We start from the raw sequence: 22,377 nt of genomic DNA, 5'->3' as shown, positions 1-22,377 counted from the left end.
ATAATTTTGAATTATGAAGTACAGAAGTTCATTATCTATTTATTCTTTGTTATATAGTTTTTTTTTTACAATTTTATGATTGTTTGTATACGTAGTATATTATTATTAGTCTGTGATTATATTGTGGATTCTATGGTGATTCAAAGTAAACGTCAGCTTGTCATGTCAATTTGTTACGGACTTCATTCTTGACTTGAAGTCAAATTCCAATTTACAAAGGTGACCGATCATTGAACTTTTGAAAAGTTGTTTTTTCACTTACCGAGTTACCGCCACCGGCTCGTGTAAACTGTAAATTTGTTAAAATTTAACTCCATAATGGGGTTTATATATGGTATTTTTAAAAGAAGCTTTAAATTTATAATATATTTAACATTAGTATTAGCTTTTATAGTTCTAATACCGAATTTACCACCATACACTAAGTTTTCACACATCCAGTAAGTTAAACCTGCACGTAGCCTGAATCATAAATACCGTTAACCCACCCATAAAAAATTGTCTACATGTACTCTTTTTTGTAGATTAGCACCGGAACAGGAAAGAATTGGAGCTTTAGCACCAAACGATGCTCTAAACAATATTCAAAAGTTGTATGAAGGTAAAATATTGGGCCCAGAAGCATTTCAAATATGGAAAAATGAACTTTACACCTCTTTAGCCACAGGGGAAATAGTAAAACTTTCACCAGGTGGCCATGTAACATTTGTTACTAAAATTGGTAAACCTTGCAGTAAGTATATTTATTTATTAAATAATAATACAATGCGATTGAGTTGTATAACATAACTAAAAAGTACTTTTATTTATAAATAGTTTAAAATTTAATTTCTATCATAAATTATTTGTTTTAGCTGGCCTGATACAAGAACATATTTGTGGCAGACCTCTAGGTTTTTATATTGATGAAAAGAGTGGTGCTTTGTATATAGCAGATGCATATCATGGTATTTGGAAAGTGGATATTAAAACAGACAAAAAACAGCAATTGGTTTCACCAAATGTACCTATAGATGGTAAAAAACCACAGTTCTTTAATTCCATCACATTGGATAAAAATGGGGGTATTTACTGGACAGATTCCAGTAGTGACTACACATTAAAAGATGGAGTTTATGTTAGTTTATCAGACCCTTCTGGCAGGTAATTACTTTTCTTTAAATATTTAGTTGAATATTATTTAAAAAGGGTAAACAGTATCATTGATTATCAAACTCATAACATAAAAAATAAAAAAGATAATTATTAATGAATATAAATATACAGGTTTTAACATGGTAGAACAATATATATATAAACAAAAATGTAAAATTTTAAATAAAAAATGAATTATCTAATACCAGTCCAATTGTTATCACATACTCTATTTGTATAATAATAACATAATACTACATTACTACTTGTCAGGCTTTTCTATTACAACCCAGCAACAAAAGAAAATAAGGTTCTTCTGGATAATCTTTGGTTTGCGAATGGTGTTACCCTGTCTCCGGATGAGAGCTTTATCATAGTTGTGGAGACATTAAGACAAAGATTACTTAAATACTACTTAAGTGGACCAAAAAAAGGAAAGTCAGAAGTATTTGTGGATGGATTACCTGGTAAGTAATATTCTTTATTGTATATTTTAAAACCATTTAATAATTGAGAACCACAGTATAGAACTTGGCAATGGCTATATAGATTTGTATGAATCATAACTAACCACATTGATGCATCCTGGTGATCTACATACAGTCTAAACATGCACAACAACATCATAATGGTAAACAAAAGAACTGATTTCTCAGAAAGTTTGGTTGGTATGCTGCCATAAATAAATAAATAAATAAAGCCTTTATTAACAATCTAAATGTTACATTTCTTCTTAAAAACTACTTAAGTATGTAATATTGAACATGCAGGTTTATGAAAGTAACATCATATTAAAATATTATTGTTTGTATTAGACACCGGTTTTATGATTGTCTTGCTCTTTGGCATAGGCCTCCCCAAGAATTCTCCACATCAATCTATTTCTTGCTATCCTCGTCCAGCATGGTCCTGCCACCTCCTTTATATCATCCTCCCATCTTCGATATTGCCTTCCTTTACTTCTTTTATTATATCTAGGGCACCATTCCGTCACCTCCCTTGTCCACTTTTCTATCTTGCTTCTTGATAAATGTCCTGCCCATTTCCATTTCAGCTGTTTGATTCGGTACTTTATATCTATAACTTTAGTTTGTTTCCTAATTGTTTTTAGCCTAATTTTGTCTTTTAGTTTTACATTAAGTATGCTTCTTTCCATTCGGTGTTGGCAAGTCTCTAGGGATTTTATGTTTTTCTTCGTACAACTCCATGTCTGACAACCATAGGTCATGCTTGGTAGTATGCATGTATTAAATATCTTCTTCTTGCCTTCAATTGGAATATCTGCGTTTTTCATTATGTCTCTTAGAGCCCAGTATCTCTTCCATCCCAGGGTTATTCTATTTTGCACTTCTTTTGTTGTGATGTCAGTTGGAGATATTATTTGGCCTAAGTATGTGTATTCGTCGACATATTCCAGTTCAACAGCACTGTCAGATTTAATTGGAGTTTTTATATAGTTAGTCATTAATTTTGTTTTACTGGTATTAATTGATAATCCTACCTTTTCGCTTTCGCGTATCAGTTGCTCAATCATAACCTGGAGAGTGTTTGAATCTTCACATATTAAAATGAGGTCATCTGCGAATCTGAGATGATTTAATAATACTCCATTTACATTTATACCATATTCCTTCCATTGAAGCTGTCGAAATATATGCTCCAAGGTTGCCAAGAACAGTTTGGGTGATAAGGGATCTCCCTGTCTAACTCCTTTACTAATAGGAAAACATTCTCCTGTTTTTTCTGTACGTATTTTAGTCTGCATATTTGTATATATTTTCTTTATTATGTTGATGTATTTACTATGAACCTGTTGTGCGGTGAGCGCTTCCCATATTTTATCATGCTTCAGTGAATCGAACACTTTATTGTAATCTATAAATGCTAAGTAAAAGTGTATTCCATATTCGTTGCATTTCTGGATAATTTGTTTGATGGTGTGGATATGCTGCCATACATAGATATAAAAGAAAACTACTGTGCTATTTACATATTATATTAAAATATTAGTAACATAAAAGCACTTATTATTATTGTGGTTATTGAGTATAATGATATTTATTGTATTAATTTATTGAAGAGCTAAAGCAAACAAAATCTGAGATGCTATAAAGAGCTTGTTGTTAATTGAGGTGACATTACATGCATTAATTTACACTGTATCTAGATTAATAGAATGTATATATAACACATAAATATTTACATCCCTTGGCAAGTTCACCTTAGTTAATATACTATTTAAGTAGATATTTCTTGTCATATATAAAATAATTGGTTATAAATAAAATTTGAACCTTAAACTTCATATCAAAAAAGATTGTTTGAACTGCATTTAATAATAAATATGATAACATGTTTATCCTTCAAATAGGTCATATTTAAATTCCCCTATCACCTATGTATTTAAGCTATTAGTACATTATATGTGTAATGTTTAAAGGGGTTTTGAATAAATATTAGACATGGAAATTTGCACCCAGCATAAGAGTGATAAATATCCAGACAAATAGACAATTAATTAAATTTTATATCTGAGCTTCATAGTTCTCCCTACCCATGTGTTAAAAAAAATGAGTGAGTTTGAAAAATTAAATTTAGTTTTTAATTAAGCTTTATTTAATAACATTTTGTTCATACTTATTCCATAGCTCAGTAGGTACAGAAGTAGTACATTAAGGCAAGAATAATTGACCCTACACTATGACGATTTACTGTAAGTCTACAGTAGATGTAAACCTACATAAATTAATTAGTAATATCAAGCTTTATATTTATTTATTCAGATTCACTATATATTAATAGTACCTAGTATTCTTGATTTTAAATTCAATTTATAGCAAATGAATGGTATGGCACATGTAAAAAAATGATTTAAATGCAACACGGACGATCAAACAATCGCTTTATCATATACACTTGTATCATTCCTACACAAACCATGAACATGATTTGAAAAGCAGACCAAACATCGACAATAAATGTATCTTCTAATGCTATGTAGCTATCTCTCGTCTTTGTTGCACTATAAATGTCTAACATATGGCGAGCACGCACAACGTGATTGAGGACACGCATTAAACATTCATTTATTTTCGATACATCCATTGTATACTCTTCATCATATGCATTGGTTCCAATCCACTCGACTACCTTGCTCTCTTCATGCTCTTGACCATTATTATCAACCGCGCTGACCGTCGCTTCTTGGTCTTTCTCTTTATCTTCAATCACCACGTAAAAATACACCAGTTTGGAATTCATCACGCTATGTGTATTGTCTAAACAAAACACGAAATCTCCACTGTTTTCCAAGTCCATTATAATAGAGTTTTGTGTCTTCTTATGTTCGGCAATAATTTTGTTTCCCTTGGGATCGAAGACATCAACAGATATATCTAAATCGCCATGCTGTCCATCCAATACTTGATAATAAAACTCCATGATCTGACCCGCTTGACCCTTTTCGAAGATGCAGGTTCTTGTTCCAGCATCGATTCGTATGTTTACGTCAGATTCAAATATTGCTTGTGAGGCTATAAGTTTACATGTTATTAACAGAATTCCTAATTGTAGCAGATCCATGTTAAAAACGATTATAACTTATAGAGAATTTAACCAAAATGTTGTATGGAAATCGTATAATATTTGTTCAGTTGTTACGAGTTCTTTCGACACTGTCTATGCTAATATTAATATTATCAAGAGGAAATATTTTTCTTGTTACGATTTAACTCAAAAACTTTTTGTCCGACTAAAAAGCAATACCATTAGAAACCTGCATCAGTGAGTTACCACTTACCACGGCTAATACGACTTCAAGAAAAGCCATAAACATACCTAAACAATGTTTTCCTTGGACTTTATATATTTGTTACAAAGAAGTATGTATTACAGGTACCCCCGACAATATTCGTGCTCTACCTGACAAGTCTGGAATACAGATAGCTTTATATTCTGCATCTGATGAGAACAACCCAATCTTAATAAGGCATTTAGCAAGTTTACCGACATTCAGAAAGCTCCTTGCACGTGTATCGCGACTGATAGAAATACCATTTGAGTACCTGAACAGTCAATTCCCTAACCCAATCTTTGAAGAGGCTGTATATAAAGTAAGTATTTAATTATTGAGTAGTCATTTTTTATCTCTGTTTTACTAAAGTAAATTTAAAAAATATATATAACTAGAGGTCCGCCCCGGCTTCGCCCGTGGTACATATTTCGTAATAAAAGGTAGCCTATGTCCTTTCTCGGGTATCAAAATATCTTCATACCAAATTTCATGCAAATTGGTTCAGTAGTTTAGGCGTGATTGAGTAACAGACAGACAGAGTTACTTTCGCATTTATAATATTAGTATGGATTTAATCAAATTAATATATTTTATATTAATATATAATTTTATTTTAATTATACCATTGTATAATATGTACATCGTATAATTTTTTTATGGTATTAAAAAAAATCACAAGTAAAAATTTACAATCTATATAAAATGAAAAGTTTGCTAATTACATTGTTTTTTAATTTCCCTTTCAGATTGGTCATATAGAAACTGTAACGCCAGTGGCCCCAGATCTCACCGCCTTATTGATAGCCGATTGGAATGGAAACATCATTAGCTCTTTCTATAACACAGACAGCAGTGTAAAACATATTAGCGATGCTATTGTATTTAATGACAAACTTGTATTAGGATCACCACACAAACAAAACTTTGTCGCAGCTGTGCCAATACCAGAAGCCATTAAAAAGGCATATTTAGCAAATGATTTAAAGAAAGAGATACCTAAAGTTAAAGATACACCTGTACAGAAGCCAACTACTATTACTCAAAAACCTATTACAACTACTACAACAACACAAAAACCAACAACTACTACTACTACCCAAAAACCAGCAACTACTACGACTCAAAAACCTACAACAACTTCAACTACTGAAAGACCAACAACAACTACACAGAAACCTTCAACGAAACCAATCCCACAGCAAAAAGTTACCCCTTCACCAAAGGAGCCTGAAGTGAAACAAAAAAAGGTTGATAATATTGAGAAACCTAAAACAGAAACGCCACAGCAAAAAGAACCAGAAAACAAAAAAGAGTCTCAACCAAATGTAGCAAAGGAAACGAAACCTAAACCAAGTACAGTAAAACAAAATTCTCCATCAAAGCAAGCAGAGTCTAAGGCTACTGATAGTGGCAAAGCACAAAAGAAAACAGATGAGAAACCAATTAAGAAACAAAAGGATGATAAAAAGAAAGAAGAAAATATTCCTAAGAAAGAAAAACCTGTACCAAACACCATACCGATTGTAGAAGAAATCGTTTCAGACACAGCAAAACCAAATAAAGATAAATTAAAGGTTATCAAAAAAAGTGGACCAGAAGAAATTCCAAACCCTCACATATAAAACAGATTGTGTTACTCTTAATAATTTTCTCATTAATTTTAAATAATCACTCATTAATCTCATGTGGGATCTCTCAAAATAAGTATGTATGGTAATGGATTTTTAAGACATTTTTACATTCCATTTTATAAATCGTAATTTATTCTTTTTGATGTAATCTTTTTAAATTTTGGTGTAAGATATTCTAGGATATAAGTATTCACAATTATCTCATTAAGAACATGACACATTGAGTGCAATATATTGTGATGTTATACACTTGATTGTTCAAACACATAACACTTTCATGGTTGTATCTTTTATTGTTTATTGGAGGATTGGTAATCGCTACAATTTTTTATTTTATTCTTTACCTTCATATTCTTTAATGTCTATTAAAGTTGTTGTCTAGTATTGTTAGAGATACCTACATTATTTATAAATCTGATTCTTATAGATACCTATTTACACCCAAATATTTTTCATAAAAATTTTACACATTTTTAAAGTTTATAAAAATATTTATAGTTGTAAACTAGAGGCAATAAATTATGTTTTTCAATCCGTCGTTTTAATCGAATAAAACCCGTTTCCATAACGAATTGATTTCGTAAATAATAATAACAATATGTAATAATAGACGAATGCAGAATTCCGAATTTTGCGGTAAACTAATGATTACAGTTACCTACGCTGCGCTGCAGTTATTGCATTTTTAAATCTGTCAAATTAATCTGAACTAATTTTATTATAGTCGAGCCAATTTAATAGGCAACATTTGACGTCTATCAATTTTATCTTCGAAGAGAGGTAACCTGCATAAAAACATCGATTAAAGTGTATTAAGCGATACGGATTTGAAACATTTGTCAATCGAATTTATTAACTTATGATGATTTTTATTGACAAGTAATCAATGCATTCGATTCTAGATATCAGATTTCGATTTTTAGAGTAACGTCTCTAGTATTTAAAAAGAAAAAAGTTTTATTGACACAAAATTGTAGCGACGTCAGTTCTTCAATTCAGAAATTGTTTATTATGTTTAGGATGGTTTATCAGTAAAATGAAATCTTAAAATAACTTGTATCGGTCATTATAATTATAAATATGTAATCGTAATTGAAAAAAGTTAAGCAAATGTGCAGTTCTAACAAAACGAAATATCATGTTATTCTATGTCGTCGTTACTAGGTTACGTTGTTGAATTTTGTTGAACTGTCAAATGTTGCCTATTAAAATGGCTCTACTATAATATTTTAATTATTGCGATGTAACTCAAATACTACTTCACCATTCGAAAGCTAAATGGTGGCTAAATCATCCCCGAGTCTTCTTTAGTCGACTTCAAACCTACTTCACCTTCTGCTTCAGCTCTATGTCATGATAATTTTTCACCGCTATCCAATTTACATATGTATACAAAATTTCAGCTCAATCGGTAACCGGAAAGTGAATCAAAGTTACTTGCTAGATTTTCAATTAAGTCATCGAGATCAGACAAAAATGCTCATAAAATAAAAACTACTGGGCCTACCCGAATGTAATTTTTAAGGGACCAACTCGAAGCCATTCCGCATCAAACAAAAAAAGAATCACGAAAACGGGTCAGAAACCTTGGCGTAATCGGTGTGGGTACATATTAAAAAAAAATGAAAATATACCAGCTGATGACCTCCTCCTTTTTTAAGTCGGTTAAAAAATGGGCAATGGTGGTGGAGTGACGTACATACACGCTATTTTTTATCCTGATTTGTCTGTGAAAGTGGCGGTTTTTTATACATTCAGATATAGTTCAGGATAGTAGTACGTCAATCCGCTACTTCCCAAACTTCATACAGTCCGGTCTTGACTCAAAATCCAAAGTAGATGGAATAGGTATGTGTGACAGGAAGGTAGATCGTAGCATATTTACTTTGTCATGGCTCTCATTGCCACAACGCATCTTGATTGAAGTATGTTGGCCGTCGAACTTCACTGTATTTTTTTGATTGCCACGACCGGTCGTTAAGATTTTCATGGATATTTTACTATGACCAACGCGTTTGAGATTTGAGCATAATATGGCCTAGTTTATATATCTTGTGCTCCGCGGTCTCACCCGCATTGCCACGCTTCTGTTGGTCTTAGATGATAATATATGCCTATAGCCTTCCTCGATAGATGGGCTATTAAACCCCGAAAAAATGTTTCAAATCAGACCAGTAGTTCCTGAGATAAGCGCGTTCAAACCATCAAACTCTTCCGCTTTATAATAGTAGTATAGATAAAACCAAACTCATTTTAAATTTCACTTTATTTATTTCGGCAACACAGTATTTATCGATAGATGTTCTGTTAAAAATTAAAATTATGTTACATTATAATTAGCATCTTATAAATCATTGGAATGTGAAAAAAATTTATAATTAACATATAAAAAAACTGATATAATTAACAATGAGGTTAATATTAAGTTCGGACTACATAATTCGTAACATTTTATACAATTGTTTCAAAGTATATTTTTCTAGCTAAGTTTTAAATAAATTTTGTTATCTTACTATAGAACATATATTATGGGACAAGTGAACTTTGCAATGAACGACGACGACACGAAATATACGAAAAGTATAGTGTATGACAGGATTTCATCAAATATTGATTTCTTAACTTCACATGTTATATAACAATTTTAATAAGGTATAAGGTCTATATAATCAAATTAAGACGAGGAGGATAGAAAGCAAAGGAGTGCAAACTTCTGTATTTTATTACTTATTGCCATTTAGGTTAGGATGCAATGTGACCCTGTGATGTGACCTAACATTTTTAACTATCTGCCATACCTATATAACTCGTACACATCATATAAATTATAATAAGTACCTATGTTGAATGTACTTTTATTTTATAGTTCACTTGATCCACAATACTTACAAAACCACCAAATCTTCCATTTCATTTTCACAAAGATAAAGCATTTCCATTCTTAAACTTTACTTCAAAGATATACAAAGTGGACTATTTGCACAATTTCATAATATGTACATTCTAGCAATCGTTCAATGATATCTATCCAACATTATTGCAATTTACTATTCTATGTAATATCTACAGTTATACAAGTTACAATGTATACAATTATTTTTCATACAGTCAAGATTATTTATACATCTTGCTAGAAATTATATTTGAATTTATAGTCTAAACATACTTTCCAACCCTCAATTGAAACCATCTAACCTTAAAACATATTGAAATCTCATCAAACTCATACCATTAATCTATATATGTATATTATATAAAACTCAAAGGTGAATGATATAGTGATCTATCAACGCACAGCCAAAACCACTGGACGTATCGGGCTGAAATTTGGCATGCAGGTAGATGTCATAACGTATTCATCCCCTAAAGGGGTGAAATAGGGGACGAAAACTTATACCGTGAAAATTTATCTTTTCCACGCAAGCGAATCTGCGGGCAACAGCTAGTTTTTTAATATTTATTTTAATACTAAGACGAATTGTATAAAACAAAACATAAATTACATCGGTTGGATGATTTCCAATTTGAGGGCGATACAATTATAAATAAGTTACTTAAATACCTACCACAAATGAATTAGTCTTTTCAGTATTCAAATTAAATTTATTGTAAGGGCGGTAGCTAAATAAATATTTGTTCGGCCGCGAGTGCGTCTGCGAAGGGTTTGACGACGCCTCGTGTCGCGAAGTAGAATATCAGTCCGAAAGTTATAGATATGGGCAACGCGGGCAGGGCCTTCTTGAATATCGCTAGCAGGAGCAGAGTGAGGCATAGACCCTGTGAAGAAAGATTGTAGTTTATTTTTTAATAAAATGTTGTAATAACGTGTAGGTTGTATATATTATGTACTAGCTGCTCCGCGCGGTTTCACCGCCGTGGCTTCACTCCTGTTGGTCGTAGCGTAATGATATATAGCGATGATATATATACCTTCCTCGATAAATGGGCTATCTAACACCGAAAGAATTTTTCAAATCGCACCAGTAGTTCCCGAGATTAGCGCGTTCAAACAAACTCTCCAGCTATATAATATGAGTATAGATATTCAGATGGTAAGTGAATAATAATTAAATTAGCGATTTTTTTTTGTAATGAATATTAGGTGAAAAATGCAAGAAAAATGTAAGTTATCAATAAAAATATATATTTAATGCAAGAAAAGAAACTTACAATAAGTATAGCCACGAAACAGGCCAACGTAGTGTTCCAGTCACCGTACGAGCTCGCCTTTCCAACTAACACGCTGTAAAATATGAAGTCGCCCAAACCGAGTTTTACGCCCTCTGAAATAATATATTTTGTTGTAGTAAAATTAATACAAAAGTTGTAGTCTCTATACTTCCCACTATTGGTATACTAAGCGCTAAGGGACTTGTAGTTCTGCATACACTGATCACGTAAAAAATACTTGAAGAACAAAATTGCGCCAAAAATTTTTTGCTAAATTTTTCCTTAAAATTCATGTTTTCTTCTCTAGCTTCGCACAGCCGGCATATAACGCTTCCCTAACGTGAGCATTTTGTCTATGAAAACATAAGCTTAAACGATAGCTCACGTGCGGGTGGCAAAGTTGGGCGGGTTGCTTGCTTTGGGTGTACACAAAGAGTTTTAAGAATTCATCTATTTAAAAAAAAAAGGCATCTGGAATTTTTTAAGTATTTTTTACGTACTCAGCGTATGCAAAACTACACCCTCCATTGAGCTTAGAATACCGACGGTGGGACACCCTGTATATAAAAATGAATGCCTATTTCCCTTGGTGAGGAGAAGGATCTCATGAAACATACAACTCAATAAAATTGCGCTTTTAACGTGTTGAACTATTGGAGTTTTCTAACAAACACATGCGCATTCACGCACTACGCTGCGTGATGCGGGGCAAAATGTTATTTACACACATTTATACAATCAACAAGTCAAAGTCTCGACTCTCGAATCAACGGTCCCGGCCGGCCATTGAGAATATATTACTGCGTATGGAGGGGACACCACGAACAAAATCTGTGCGCCATTTTTTTGCTCTAACTAGGTTTTAAAAATTATTATCTAGTTAGGTACTTACCGATGAAAGTTATTCCTTTGCACTTTTCCGTATTATTTGTGCAATATCGTAACACACACGAAGGCATATTTGATGCGTTTCACTTTAAAACAAATAAACAATGAGCGTGCAGTTACGTCATATGGCGTATGTTGAGCGGAACATAAGTGATGTAGGCGGTGTCGTCTCCATATGTATATCTCAATGCTGTGAACAGGGCCGCACGCACACATGAGTACTTTTCGTGTGTGCGTGCGCAGTCAGCAGTGCGTATCGACTCACTCTCATCGTCCAGCTCGTGGTGGTGCGGCGGGCGGTCGAGGCGCGTGGTGTATGTGGGCGGCGTGCTGTCGACGCGCAGCTGGCGGCCGGCCGCAGCTCGCGCGCGCCACGCGGAGTCGAACCCGCCCTCGCCGTCCCCGTCGGCCTCGCGCGAGCTCAGCCCCACCACTGCGCCCTCGCTCGCACAACGCACCAGACGACGCGAACGATCTGCTAGTGTAAACATTAATATTAATAGACACTCCGCTTGTATGCGAAAAAAGCAAAATATTATTGTTAAGAATTGTAACTACATTTTTGTTAATAACATGCATGTGCATGGTGTTAGTTATTTGCATATTTACAATATTTATGTAAAATTGGAGTGATGTTTGTTAAAAAATAGATATATGTGCATATTTAGTACAATATTTTATTTACACATATTTAAAAAATTAGTATATATTTTGATAATTAGCCGTGATTAGTAATTATTATAACAAGCAAGGTTTTAGATTGCTTAAGGAACCAACATCTTTATGCTTTATGCTTTTACTCAATAACACAAGTACAGTTCAATTCAAACTTAATCGCGGTTCGGAAGTTAGTTACGAATGTACGAGCGCGCAGGTATCCGACCCTTTACGTTCCAGTAATATCTAAAATTGTTTCTGCGCATCAGATCGTTCGATCTTCCGAACCGCCAGAATCGTACTTTACACTTGACATCACAGAATCGTACTTTACACTTGACATCACAAAACACTACACGTTGGTTCGTTAGCAACCGTTCAGTTAGTATCGTGCACCGACCATGCGGGTTGAGAGGGCGCAGCTCCCGCTCCCGCGGCTCACCTCCGGCCGCGCGCTCCTCCCGCGCGCCGCTCGCCGCCCCGCCCTCCGCCGCGCCAGCCGCCACCAGGCAGTACATCACCGTCGCTGAAATATTATTATACTTTAAAATGACCTGAAATCTATATATATAAAACTCAAAGGTGACTGATATAGTGATCTATCAACGCATAACTTTGAAATTACGGCACAACGGCTGAAATTTGGCATACAGGTAGATGTCATAACGTAGGCGTGCCCTAAGAAAGGATTTCTCGAAATTCTTGCGGGGACGGGGAAAAACGGGGATGCACGTACAAAGTCGTGGGCGGATGCTAGTTTGTTATAATACCAATATATATAATTACCAAATACATATTTCTGCTCACAAATATAACAATACTTTGCTAAACGTTTAAATAACACCCATTATTAAGCATAGGTATTATTAGTTTAGATTTATCATATATTCGTTTTTATTAAACTTAGTCTTTCAGTTTAGGGCAAACAGAAGACCAGAATGAGGGCTTTGTTTTATAATATGTAGGGAAATTGATTATTGATATTTAAATTGTGCATATACATATTATGTTCAGAATCTCACTACTAAAGGATTCATGTTTGTATAAAATAATTTGAAATATACTTTATATTCATGAAATGTTGTTTTTTCTCTCCAATTTTAGGAAAGTACATAACATACCGTGTAATTTGAATCTATAAATCCAGTTAAATACTCACAGGAATAAATAAGAGCTGGAAATATTGGTTCATTTCTTTCCTGTGCAGTCTCCACTAATATCCTAAGTGGTCCTTTAGGAGTCAATACAGCAACAAGATCTGTTATAAAATTATTATATTAGCATACATCATAAAAATAAAGTTTATTTTCAACATTTAAAAATAATGTAATATAAAAAAAAATGTGTGCGTGTACTAGTGTACACACGTAAGAAGTGAAACTTCTTTATATATTTAGAAATATGTACATTGAATCACGCGTGGTAGGGATAAGAAAAAGTTGGCGCGTAACGGAAAAATGTCATACATAACGAAAAAATGTTACACTAAATTTCTTTCCAACCCCAATAAGGAAGTTTCATTTCAATTATTATAAATTGTGTTTTGAATAGTAAAACTGATCAATAGGACAATAAATTGTTTACACTTATTTCTTTTGCTATATAAAAAGCGAGTTCAATAGGTTTAGTGTACATATGAATTTTATTTAAAACTTACCCCAAATAGAAATAACTGCAAGCACAGCCCAGGTTGTCCATTCAGGTAGATATTTAATGAAAACCAATGCCATCAATGCAGCTATGAATATTAAGTACGCCTGCTGCAACCTCAATGGCCCCTTCCAGTGAATAACCATCATTCCAACCACACCAAAATTCCACAGTACAAATGATAGTGTGATATAATCCATGGGTATGTTATATGCTCGAAGGGCTTCCCTTAAAAAATAATTTATATTTAAATAAATAACAATACTTTTACTACAATATAATTTTTCACCCCTTCTATTTAACCATCATTTTCAATAATTATCTATAATAATCTTTCACCTGTTATAATGGAACAATTAATACTCATGTGAAACAAGAAACTGCTTTATCCAGCCAAATTATGCAACAGCCACGCTTATAATTTTATCAAATACTAGCAGTGGTACATATTTACGTTTTCTCTACATTAGAACCATCCTCGTACTTCAAGAAATATAATAAAAAAAGAATTAACGAAATCGGTTCAGCCGTTCTCAAATTATGCGCTTACCAACACATTTTGGGATTCATTTTTATATTAAAGATAAAAAAAAAAATATAGGATAAAAGCACTTTATTCTCTCAGCCAAATTTTATCTTAAACATTTTCTATACAGTGAAGCTGTTTGTACTATACTAAGTAATACATAGTAAAGAAGCAAATGAATTATTTAATTGATATGTACTCACTCAATATATAGATAAGAAAAAAGAAACAGCAGCATTAGTGATGATAATATAAGCCAGCCATGGATAACTCTGTAGCATCTCTTTTTGTAAAGGACTATGAGCAAAACTGTCATCATGGCTATCACACACAAGAGGATCATGGAGTTGGCAAGAGCATTCCAAACTTTTGTGACTGCATATGGACTTTCTTCATGAAATGGTGTATAGGCCCTGGAAACATAACATTTTTTTAAAAATTTTATCATCATCATCATCTGAGGCTCTACAGCCGCGAGTGGGCCTTGGCCTGGTCTAGTATTTTCTTCCAGACATCTCGATCCTTTGCCCGGGTTCTCCAAAAAATTTTATACATAATATTTAATATCAGGCAAAACTGATACAGTTCATTTTTGACCAGGAATCAATATATTTAAATATCATGCACCATAGAGGTCACCAAATGGCAGACAAATGTTCATATATCAAGAATGTTAACTTACTTCATGCAGACTTATTCAATAGGTAATATCTTTGATAAATCTCATACTCACAAATAAACATCCTTCACTGAGTAAAATCTTATAGAAGATATAGTAGCAACAACAACAATCATACACAAAGTCACAGGCACAAAAAGTTTGATAACATGTCGTGCCCCATATTTGAGTTCTAATTCTTCACCAACTTGAAGAGCCTGAGAAGGGCCAGAAGCGTTAGGGCCGGAGCCGCCTACTGCACTCGACATATTTTCTTCGGTTTGAACCACTGTCTGTAACATTTATAAAAAAAACTTATTGTTTGTATGTATTTATCCATATTATAACTTATAAATCTAGAAAAGAAATTGGATGCAAATAAATTTATAGCACTTTCGTATGATGCATAACACCATCTGGGGATTTAGACTATACATAACAACAATAATTTCGTTGTGAGATACAATATATACGATTAGTCACTGATAAAAGTAGCGGATGTCACTTTGAATGCATACAAATTCTCACCCCATAATTTCGCTGAGGGTCTGCTTTAGTTTTCCTCTTCCTAGCAATTCTCTCAGCTATTTCCCTATCGGATCGGGCTTCTGCGATGTGGCCGTCCATCAGTGCAGTGCGCTCGGTGGCTTCTCTATCGTTTTCCGTGTCACTCATCCATAAAAATTGTCACGCACATTATTCACAAAGTTATATGTATAATCATTTAAGAGTCATTGGTTAAAACTACGTAAAATTACTGTTACTTTTCAACAATACACAATCAGCTTTTCACTTCTCTGTTCCATTCGTACAAAAAATAACTTTAAAAAATTAAAAACGTCATGAACATGAAATTCTAAAACGACAGCTATACACAGACTATAATAAATGCCAAATGTGAAATGCTTACACGTTACAGATAATATAAATTGGACTTACACAAGAAGCTTATATCCTCTAATACACTGGAGATTGCACTATGACCATTAACTTGAAACAAGAAACTATGACATTCAATGACGTCAGTCATGTTATTTGTCTCTTTCTGTCGAGTGACCACGCTGGTTTGTAAATTCAGGATTTTTCAAAATAGAAAAAACTAAAAATCATGGTCTATAAATAATAACGACATATATTTTTAAAAGTATTTATATTATAATATTATGGTCATACTTTATAGGTAGGTACATACAATTTTAATTGGTATAGAATGATAGTTATAAATAACTTTTGGCTACAAAGCTTGGATATGAACCGATATATAGCATTAACATCCTTTGTAAATAGAGGAAAGTTGTGTTTTGCATCAAATGCTGTTTACCAAATTGTTAGCTACTCAGATCTTCTTTTTAAACGCGTTGCTTCGACGGGTCAATTTCAAGCCAGAATCATTAAAGACTGTTTATAGCAGCCTTGCACAAATTTCAGCTAACTTTACAAAGTTTATTTTTCAAAAGGTATTTTTTTCTGGGTCGTAATCCTCAGTAACCTTGATGGGCACATATATTTCTTTTTATTTTACTTTTTGGAAAGCTGAAATACGTAAAACAAAAAAATATGAGGTAAGTTAAAAAAGTATAAATTTCAATGTAAAAACGAACAATCTTATAACTACATGTGAGTGCAATACCGATGTCATGTGTTGTTTCATTACTAGTAACAATCTTTAAAATGGTGTTCTAAATTTTCATCATAATATTGTTATTACAATATATTCTCTTCGCTATCCATAAAAACTCGTCATCATGGTTACCTTACTTGTTAAATCTGTTTATTGAAAACTTGTTGAAAAATGATAAAGTATTAGGGAAATAACAAATTTAACATGACTGCTTACTAAAATGATGCTAAATTAGACAATTTTTGCCATTGAAATGATTCTAAACAGGTAAATGCAGGAGTATTGAGGAATATTGTAAATAACGTAAATATACACTTGCCTGTGAAATTCTATGCCAGAATTTGGTGTCCAAACACTTCTGCAATTTTGCACAATACAATGCATTCTTTATATTCGGAAAATATTCATTAAATAAGCAACAATATTAACTTAAATATTCGAAGCGACGCAATTTTTTTGACACACATGCCATATTGACAAAGTGAGAGTTGCTACAATTTTATTATGGTGACTACCCATAATCAGGGAGTATCGCTTTTTAATAATTGGTTCAGATACTTAGTTTATTTAGCATAAATAATAATTGTCTCATCCAACATTGCTTCTGAATGACGTTGTTGGCAATTTATCAACAAACTCATGTACAAAAACTAACCTTTTGCACAGAATATTACAGCATACATAGTAGCCTTGGGAAAACTTCGTATTAACAGTGGCAATACCAAGTTAGGTGTGAAAGTGATAAAAAACATGAACTGGGCAATATTTTCTTGTTACACGTCAATGTTCATACCGAAATCTCCAGTGTATTAGATATAAGCTTCTTGGACTTACACGCTTCATAACAAGAAGCTTATATCCTCTAATACACTTCATAAAATATAGTTACAGATGTGAAAGTGTGTGTGAAAGAGATACTTTAGCGTGAATCTGGTACATATAATTTCTTTTGATTTTTATTAAATTTATTCTATTGGTCTTAGCGTGATAGTATATAGCCTATACATTGAGATATACATATGGAGACGACACCGCCTACATCACTTATGTTCCGCTCATCATAAGCCATATGGCTTAACTGCACGCTCATTTTTTATTTGTTTTAAAGTGAAACGCATCAAATACGTCTTCGTGTGTGTTACGATATTGCACAAATAATACAAATAATCATTGAGTTAATATGTACTACATACAAATAATACGGAAAAGTGCAAAGGAATAACTTTTCATAGGTAAGTACCTAACTAGATAATAATTTTTAAAATTTAGAGCAAAAAAAATGCGCCCCGTGCCGCCGCGCTTTGCGCACAGATTTTGTTCGTGGTGTCTCCTCCATACGTAGTAATATTATCTCAATGAGCATATATTACTCGTGGATAATGTAGCTTTCGAATGGTGAAAGAATTTTTAAAATCAGTCCAGTAGTATATGAGCCTATTCATTACAATCAAACAAAGTTTTCCTCTTTATAACTACATACTACTACAATAATTGTAGAAGATATTAATAGAAATGAACTCCTGATAATGAAAAAGGCCCATCAACTTTGGGCTCATTAATACATTTGGCAAATCATTTTTATTTATTTGTGATAATAAATATTTATAAATCTTACATAAGACTTTGAACTTTTTAACAATATTATTTTTAAAATAAAAAACACTGTAATAAACACTTTCCCATCTGACTTTCTTTACTCTTGGTAAAACTCGGTATAAATAATGAACACAAATCTCAATGGAGGTTAAAAGTTTTTTAATCAACTTTCATTACAATGCACATATGTATTAAGAAAAAAATTATATATTTAAAGGTACAATCCTTCAGGAGTTCCTTCTTTTTTGCGATATAAGACACTCTCCTTAGACTTCTTAAAATCTTCATTAGTGACTTTCATACGACGCTCTCGCAATGCCATCAACCCAGCTTCAGTACAAATTGCCTAAAAATATAACAAATAAGTTATGTGGTAAAAACTAAAAACCGAGGAAGAGAGAGAAAGGAAGAAATGGTATATGTATAGAAGACTACACAATGTTTTATGTAACTATGTTCTGTTAAGGTACCTTTATATCAGCACCAGAGAGATCATCCTTGGACATAATAAGCTCTGACAAGTTAACATCGTCAGCTAACGTCATTCTTGATGTGTGAATAGTGAAGATACGTCTCTTTGTCTTTTCATCAGGCAGTGGGAACTCAATCTTTCTATCAATACGCCCTGGACGAATCAACGCTGGATCCAATGTCTCTATACGATTAGTAGCCATGATAACCTGTAATATAGTTCAACATGAAAACCTAATAAATACATATTACTATTGAAAGATTTGTAATTACTATTTTGAAAATTTTGCCTTTTTTTAAACTGTATAGCAAGTCAAAACAACCTATGATAGACTTTCCCAGAAATAAGACATCAGTGACAAACTGCTAAACATAAAACTAATCCCAATGGATTTTATAATCATTTATGAAGTATCTATAAAAAGGAATTGTAATATTGTTGAATACATTACCTTGACATCACCCCTTGAATCAAAACCGTCCAATTGATTCAATAGTTCCAACATAGTTCTTTGAATTTCTCTTTCACCACCAGAATTTGAATCATACCTGTAAATAAAATAATGGTGATAAGTTATTGCTATAACTTGCCCCTCTAACGAAATATCAACAAATTCCAACTGATATGCTCAAGTTAAAAAGACAATATCTAATTTGTGTTTCTGGTGAGATGAAGAGATTTCTTACAGAAAATGGTTAAGTGTGTTTTAAAAACAACACATTTTTTTAAATATAGATTTATAGAATAATCAATATAACTACACATAGTTGATGTACAATAATTATTATGGTTACCGTTTTGTACCAACAGCATCAATTTCATCAATGAATACTATTGATGGAGCATGTTCTTCGGCCACTCTGAACAATTCTCGCACAAGTTTTGGTCCATCACCCTACAAATAAGGTAAAGTAATGTAAATACAACAATTGATAGATGGACAAATAATATTCGTACTTCACAAATTTACATATCAGCATGTTATTATTACACATAATTTTTTTCTGTATATTATGCTCTTTGTAAAATGTCATAAACAAATTTTAAGAGTACATATTATTTTTTAATAAATAAAATAAATAAAGATAAATAAAGTCTATATCATGTAATAACTTTTCTGTTTTAATTTATGTAAAATAAAAAGTACATAATATTCATACCAAAAATATGATGCAGTAATGTACTAACCAAATATTTCTGAATAAGTTCAGAACCAACAACTCTAAGGAATGTAGCCGATGTCTGATTAGCAACAGCTTTAGCCAGAAGAGTTTTACCAGTTCCTGGAGGTCCGTATAAAATGACACCTTTCGGTGGCTTGATACCCATCTCTTCATAATACTCTGGATGAGTTAACGGCAGCTCAACTGACTCCTGTTGACAAATTAATAACAATTATGTGTACTGTAAAATATTAAAAATAGATCATTCAAAAACATTCATAATTATTATGAACTAGCTGCGCTCCACGGTCTTCTTCAATAAATGGGCTAACAAAGACTGAAAGAATTGTTCAAATTGGACAAGACAAGACAAGCGTAGTGCATTCAAACAAACAAACCCATCAGCTTTATAATATTTGTATAGACAATAAAAGATATTTATTACTGTAATATAAAAAAGTTCAAATTGGAGTTGACAGTTGATTACCTTAATTTCCTGAATTTGAGTATCAAGACCACCAATATCAGCATATGTTTCCTGTGGAGCCTTCTCCAACTTCATAACAGATACCATAGGATCTGTATCATCACCTAGTACACCAACAACTGCATGAACCTGACAAAGTATAGTATAGCTAAATTAATACACAATAACAAATATATTTTATTCATGCTTAAATTTGACTAAAAACTTCCTCCCTATTATACCTGTACATAAACACAACTTTAAATATTACAAAATTCAATATTACCATGAAAAATTTCATACCTTATGATTTAATAGAACAGAGCATCCAGGCTCCAATTGATCTTTGTCCACGAATGATAAAATGCTAACATAATGCTCACTTCCCACAGATGTAGAGACAATGGCATGGTTATCATCTATTATTTCTTCTAGATTGCCAACAGACATAGGTGTTCCTCTTAAGTCATCGACCTATAAAAATATTAATTGTAATAGTGACCTGTTAAATGGACTTCACTTTTGTTTATTTATTGTTTTTTTTTTTTCTCGTAGTACCTTGGAACGCTCCTCTTCTATCTTCTCCTCTTGGGGCTTCAGACGTTCCTGATTGCGAATAAATTCTTCTTCCATAAGAAGATAATCCTTTATTCTTTCGAGTTTTAACAATTTTAGCCTACACCGCGTATGCGGAGTCACTTGTGGTAACTTCAATGCAGCATCAGGACCCTTAGCCTTACGCTTCTTCTTGCCAACCCTCGTAGGGATCGGAGGTTCGTACTTCTTCTTCTTATCTTTATCGTCTTTCTTGTCACCACCGCTTCCACCACCTGATTGGTTTTGACCCTAATGCAAAGAAATGTAAAAGTAATGATTTTTGAATACGTAGGTACACAAATACATAGCATATAGTTAATAAAAATTGACCGTACCATAATTCAGATCAAAAAAGTAACAACTTTATTTCAATACTTTTAAAACACAAACAATGAGATCGAAAATGAATCAATTTTTACTTCATCTCTAAATGTTGAGTTGACAGCGATTACAAAGCGAAATTATTGTTTCTTTTATTTCATTTATTCACTGACTTGGATACTCGTGCTTTGGTCGTTACACGATTAATGATTGTTATTATAACAACTATGTATATATTAAAAAGTTTTAACTTTAATTTATGTAATATACTTAGATCATTAACCCTTATTCAAACGCGAGCCTGTGGAGGAGTTAACAAAAAAGTAAGATACGTTCCTGGGTAATTTTGGGTCGTAGATTTCAAAAATACACAAAAGAGGGGTTAGTGGGGGGGAAGTACCCTTTTTTTGGTGGGAAGTATATATCCCGTCATCTGTTCTCTCTTGTAAAAAGGTTGGAAAGGTGGGAACTATAGCTCCCAGTGTCCAGTATGACACCAATATTTTCAAACACTAGCTAGTTTCCCTGACTCCACTTGTGAATTAAATTTTATAGTAAAAAATTATATAGATTATATTTTTTAATAAAGCAGGCGAAAGTACTCATCAATGCAAGTTTCTTTTACTAAGGGAAGAATTCGGGAATTGAAAAATGAATGACTTCAACATAAACAAGGCATTTTTCTAAAACCAAATATAAGCAATAGGTAAATACTAATGTATTGAGTTAAGATGTCTAATTATCTGATCAGGAAATAATGAATAATAATAAATAAGTTGCTTTTACCAACTAAAAAAGATTTTTTAGACACACGGATTTTATATATAGAATTTCCGAATGCCGTGTGCAGTGAAGAACACTGGGATGATATCTTCCCACTTATAGACTTAATTTCAATCGACTCTACCAAGGTATAAACGAAAGATTCTGGGCATATTTTTACGTTTCACGCAACCGGCTAAAACTCAAATCTACTTATCTAATTTTTTTTCAGCACTACACAAAAAACTAAAAAATAACGGTCGTTTTCGGTC

At 32.7% G+C, this 22,377-nt stretch overlaps 4 protein-coding genes across 7 annotated transcripts; 1 reads left to right on the top strand and 3 right to left on the bottom strand.

Annotated features, from left to right (window-relative positions):
* Positions 1–274: 274 nt before the first annotated feature.
* On the top strand, positions 275–7,046 carry LOC123699455 (adipocyte plasma membrane-associated protein-like). Its single transcript, XM_045646387.1, has 6 exons — positions 275–440; positions 525–733; positions 855–1,143; positions 1,408–1,601; positions 5,029–5,246; positions 5,674–7,046. Exons 1-6 carry the CDS (start codon positions 319–321, stop codon positions 6,547–6,549), a joined length of 1,908 nt encoding a protein of 635 aa, XP_045502343.1. The 5' UTR covers positions 275–318; the 3' UTR covers positions 6,550–7,046.
* LOC123699457 (transmembrane emp24 domain-containing protein 5-like) lies at positions 3,755–4,716 on the bottom strand. The gene has a single exon (XM_045646393.1). The coding sequence runs from the start codon at positions 4,714–4,716 to the stop codon at positions 4,006–4,008; it is 711 nt and encodes a 236-aa protein (XP_045502349.1). The 3' UTR covers positions 3,755–4,005.
* Positions 7,047–8,809: 1,763 nt separating the features above from the next.
* LOC123699456 (presenilin homolog) lies at positions 8,810–15,968 on the bottom strand. 4 transcript variants are annotated; one of them, XM_045646389.1, is made up of 9 exons: positions 15,636–15,968; positions 15,183–15,400; positions 14,653–14,862; positions 13,931–14,151; positions 13,433–13,531; positions 12,674–12,799; positions 11,882–12,094; positions 10,729–10,841; positions 8,810–10,335 (listed from the first exon to the last, which is right to left on the bottom strand). In XM_045646389.1, the coding sequence occupies exons 1-9, from the start codon at positions 15,780–15,782 to the stop codon at positions 10,180–10,182; spliced, it is 1,503 nt and encodes a 500-aa protein (XP_045502345.1). In that variant the 5' UTR covers positions 15,783–15,968; the 3' UTR covers positions 8,810–10,179. The 4 variants fall into 4 exon arrangements, with proteins under 4 accessions (XP_045502345.1, XP_045502346.1, XP_045502347.1 ...); XM_045646390.1 differs by having other exon boundaries at positions 11,882–12,091; XM_045646391.1 differs by having other exon boundaries at positions 12,716–12,799; positions 15,636–15,967.
* Positions 15,969–18,462: 2,494 nt separating this feature from the next.
* LOC123699597 (26S proteasome regulatory subunit 4) lies at positions 18,463–21,449 on the bottom strand. The gene is made up of 9 exons (XM_045646585.1): positions 21,358–21,449; positions 20,984–21,271; positions 20,729–20,899; positions 20,447–20,575; positions 19,985–20,170; positions 19,591–19,691; positions 19,248–19,344; positions 18,795–19,004; positions 18,463–18,670 (listed from the first exon to the last, which is right to left on the bottom strand). Exons 1-9 carry the CDS (start codon positions 21,358–21,360, stop codon positions 18,536–18,538), a joined length of 1,320 nt encoding a protein of 439 aa, XP_045502541.1. The 5' UTR covers positions 21,361–21,449; the 3' UTR covers positions 18,463–18,535.
* Between the last annotated feature and the right edge of the window lie 928 nt (positions 21,450–22,377).

This window comes from Colias croceus, chromosome 18, assembly GCF_905220415.1.
Source record: "Colias croceus chromosome 18, ilColCroc2.1".
NCBI lineage: Eukaryota > Metazoa > Arthropoda > Insecta > Lepidoptera > Pieridae > Colias > Colias croceus.
Note: the sequence above shows the minus strand (reverse complement) of the source record. Positions and strands in the feature narration are given on the sequence as shown.

What these genes read in the sequence shown, in the direction of transcription:
- LOC123699455 (XM_045646387.1), top strand. Translation starts at nt 319, where the DNA reads ATGGGGTTTATATATGGTATTTTTAAAAGAAGCTTTAAATTTATAATA. An exon ending in TTATCAGACCCTTCTGGCAG is followed by an intron (nt 1,144 to 1,407) that starts GTAATTACTTTT and finishes ACTACTTGTCAG; the next exon opens with GCTTTTCTATTACAACCCAG. An exon ending in TTGAAGAGGCTGTATATAAA is followed by an intron (nt 5,247 to 5,673) that starts GTAAGTATTTAA and finishes TTTCCCTTTCAG; the next exon opens with ATTGGTCATATAGAAACTGT.
- LOC123699456 (XM_045646389.1), bottom strand. Translation starts at nt 15,782, where the DNA reads ATGAGTGACACGGAAAACGATAGAGAAGCCACCGAGCGCACTGCACTG. An exon ending in GCGCCCTCTCAACCCGCATG is followed by an intron (nt 12,095 to 12,673) that starts GTCGGTGCACGA and finishes TGTTTACACTAG; the next exon opens with CAGATCGTTCGCGTCGTCTG. An exon ending in GTTTCGTGGCTATACTTATT is followed by an intron (nt 10,336 to 10,728) that starts GTAAGTTTCTTT and finishes CTTTCTTCACAG; the next exon opens with GGTCTATGCCTCACTCTGCT.
- LOC123699457 (XM_045646393.1), bottom strand. Translation starts at nt 4,716, where the DNA reads ATGGATCTGCTACAATTAGGAATTCTGTTAATAACATGTAAACTTATA.
- LOC123699597 (XM_045646585.1), bottom strand. An exon ending in AACTTATTCAGAAATATTTG is followed by an intron (nt 19,692 to 19,984) that starts GTTAGTACATTA and finishes CCTTATTTGTAG; the next exon opens with GGTGATGGACCAAAACTTGT. An exon ending in ATTCAAGGGGTGATGTCAAG is followed by an intron (nt 19,005 to 19,247) that starts GTAATGTATTCA and finishes ACTATATTACAG; the next exon opens with GTTATCATGGCTACTAATCG.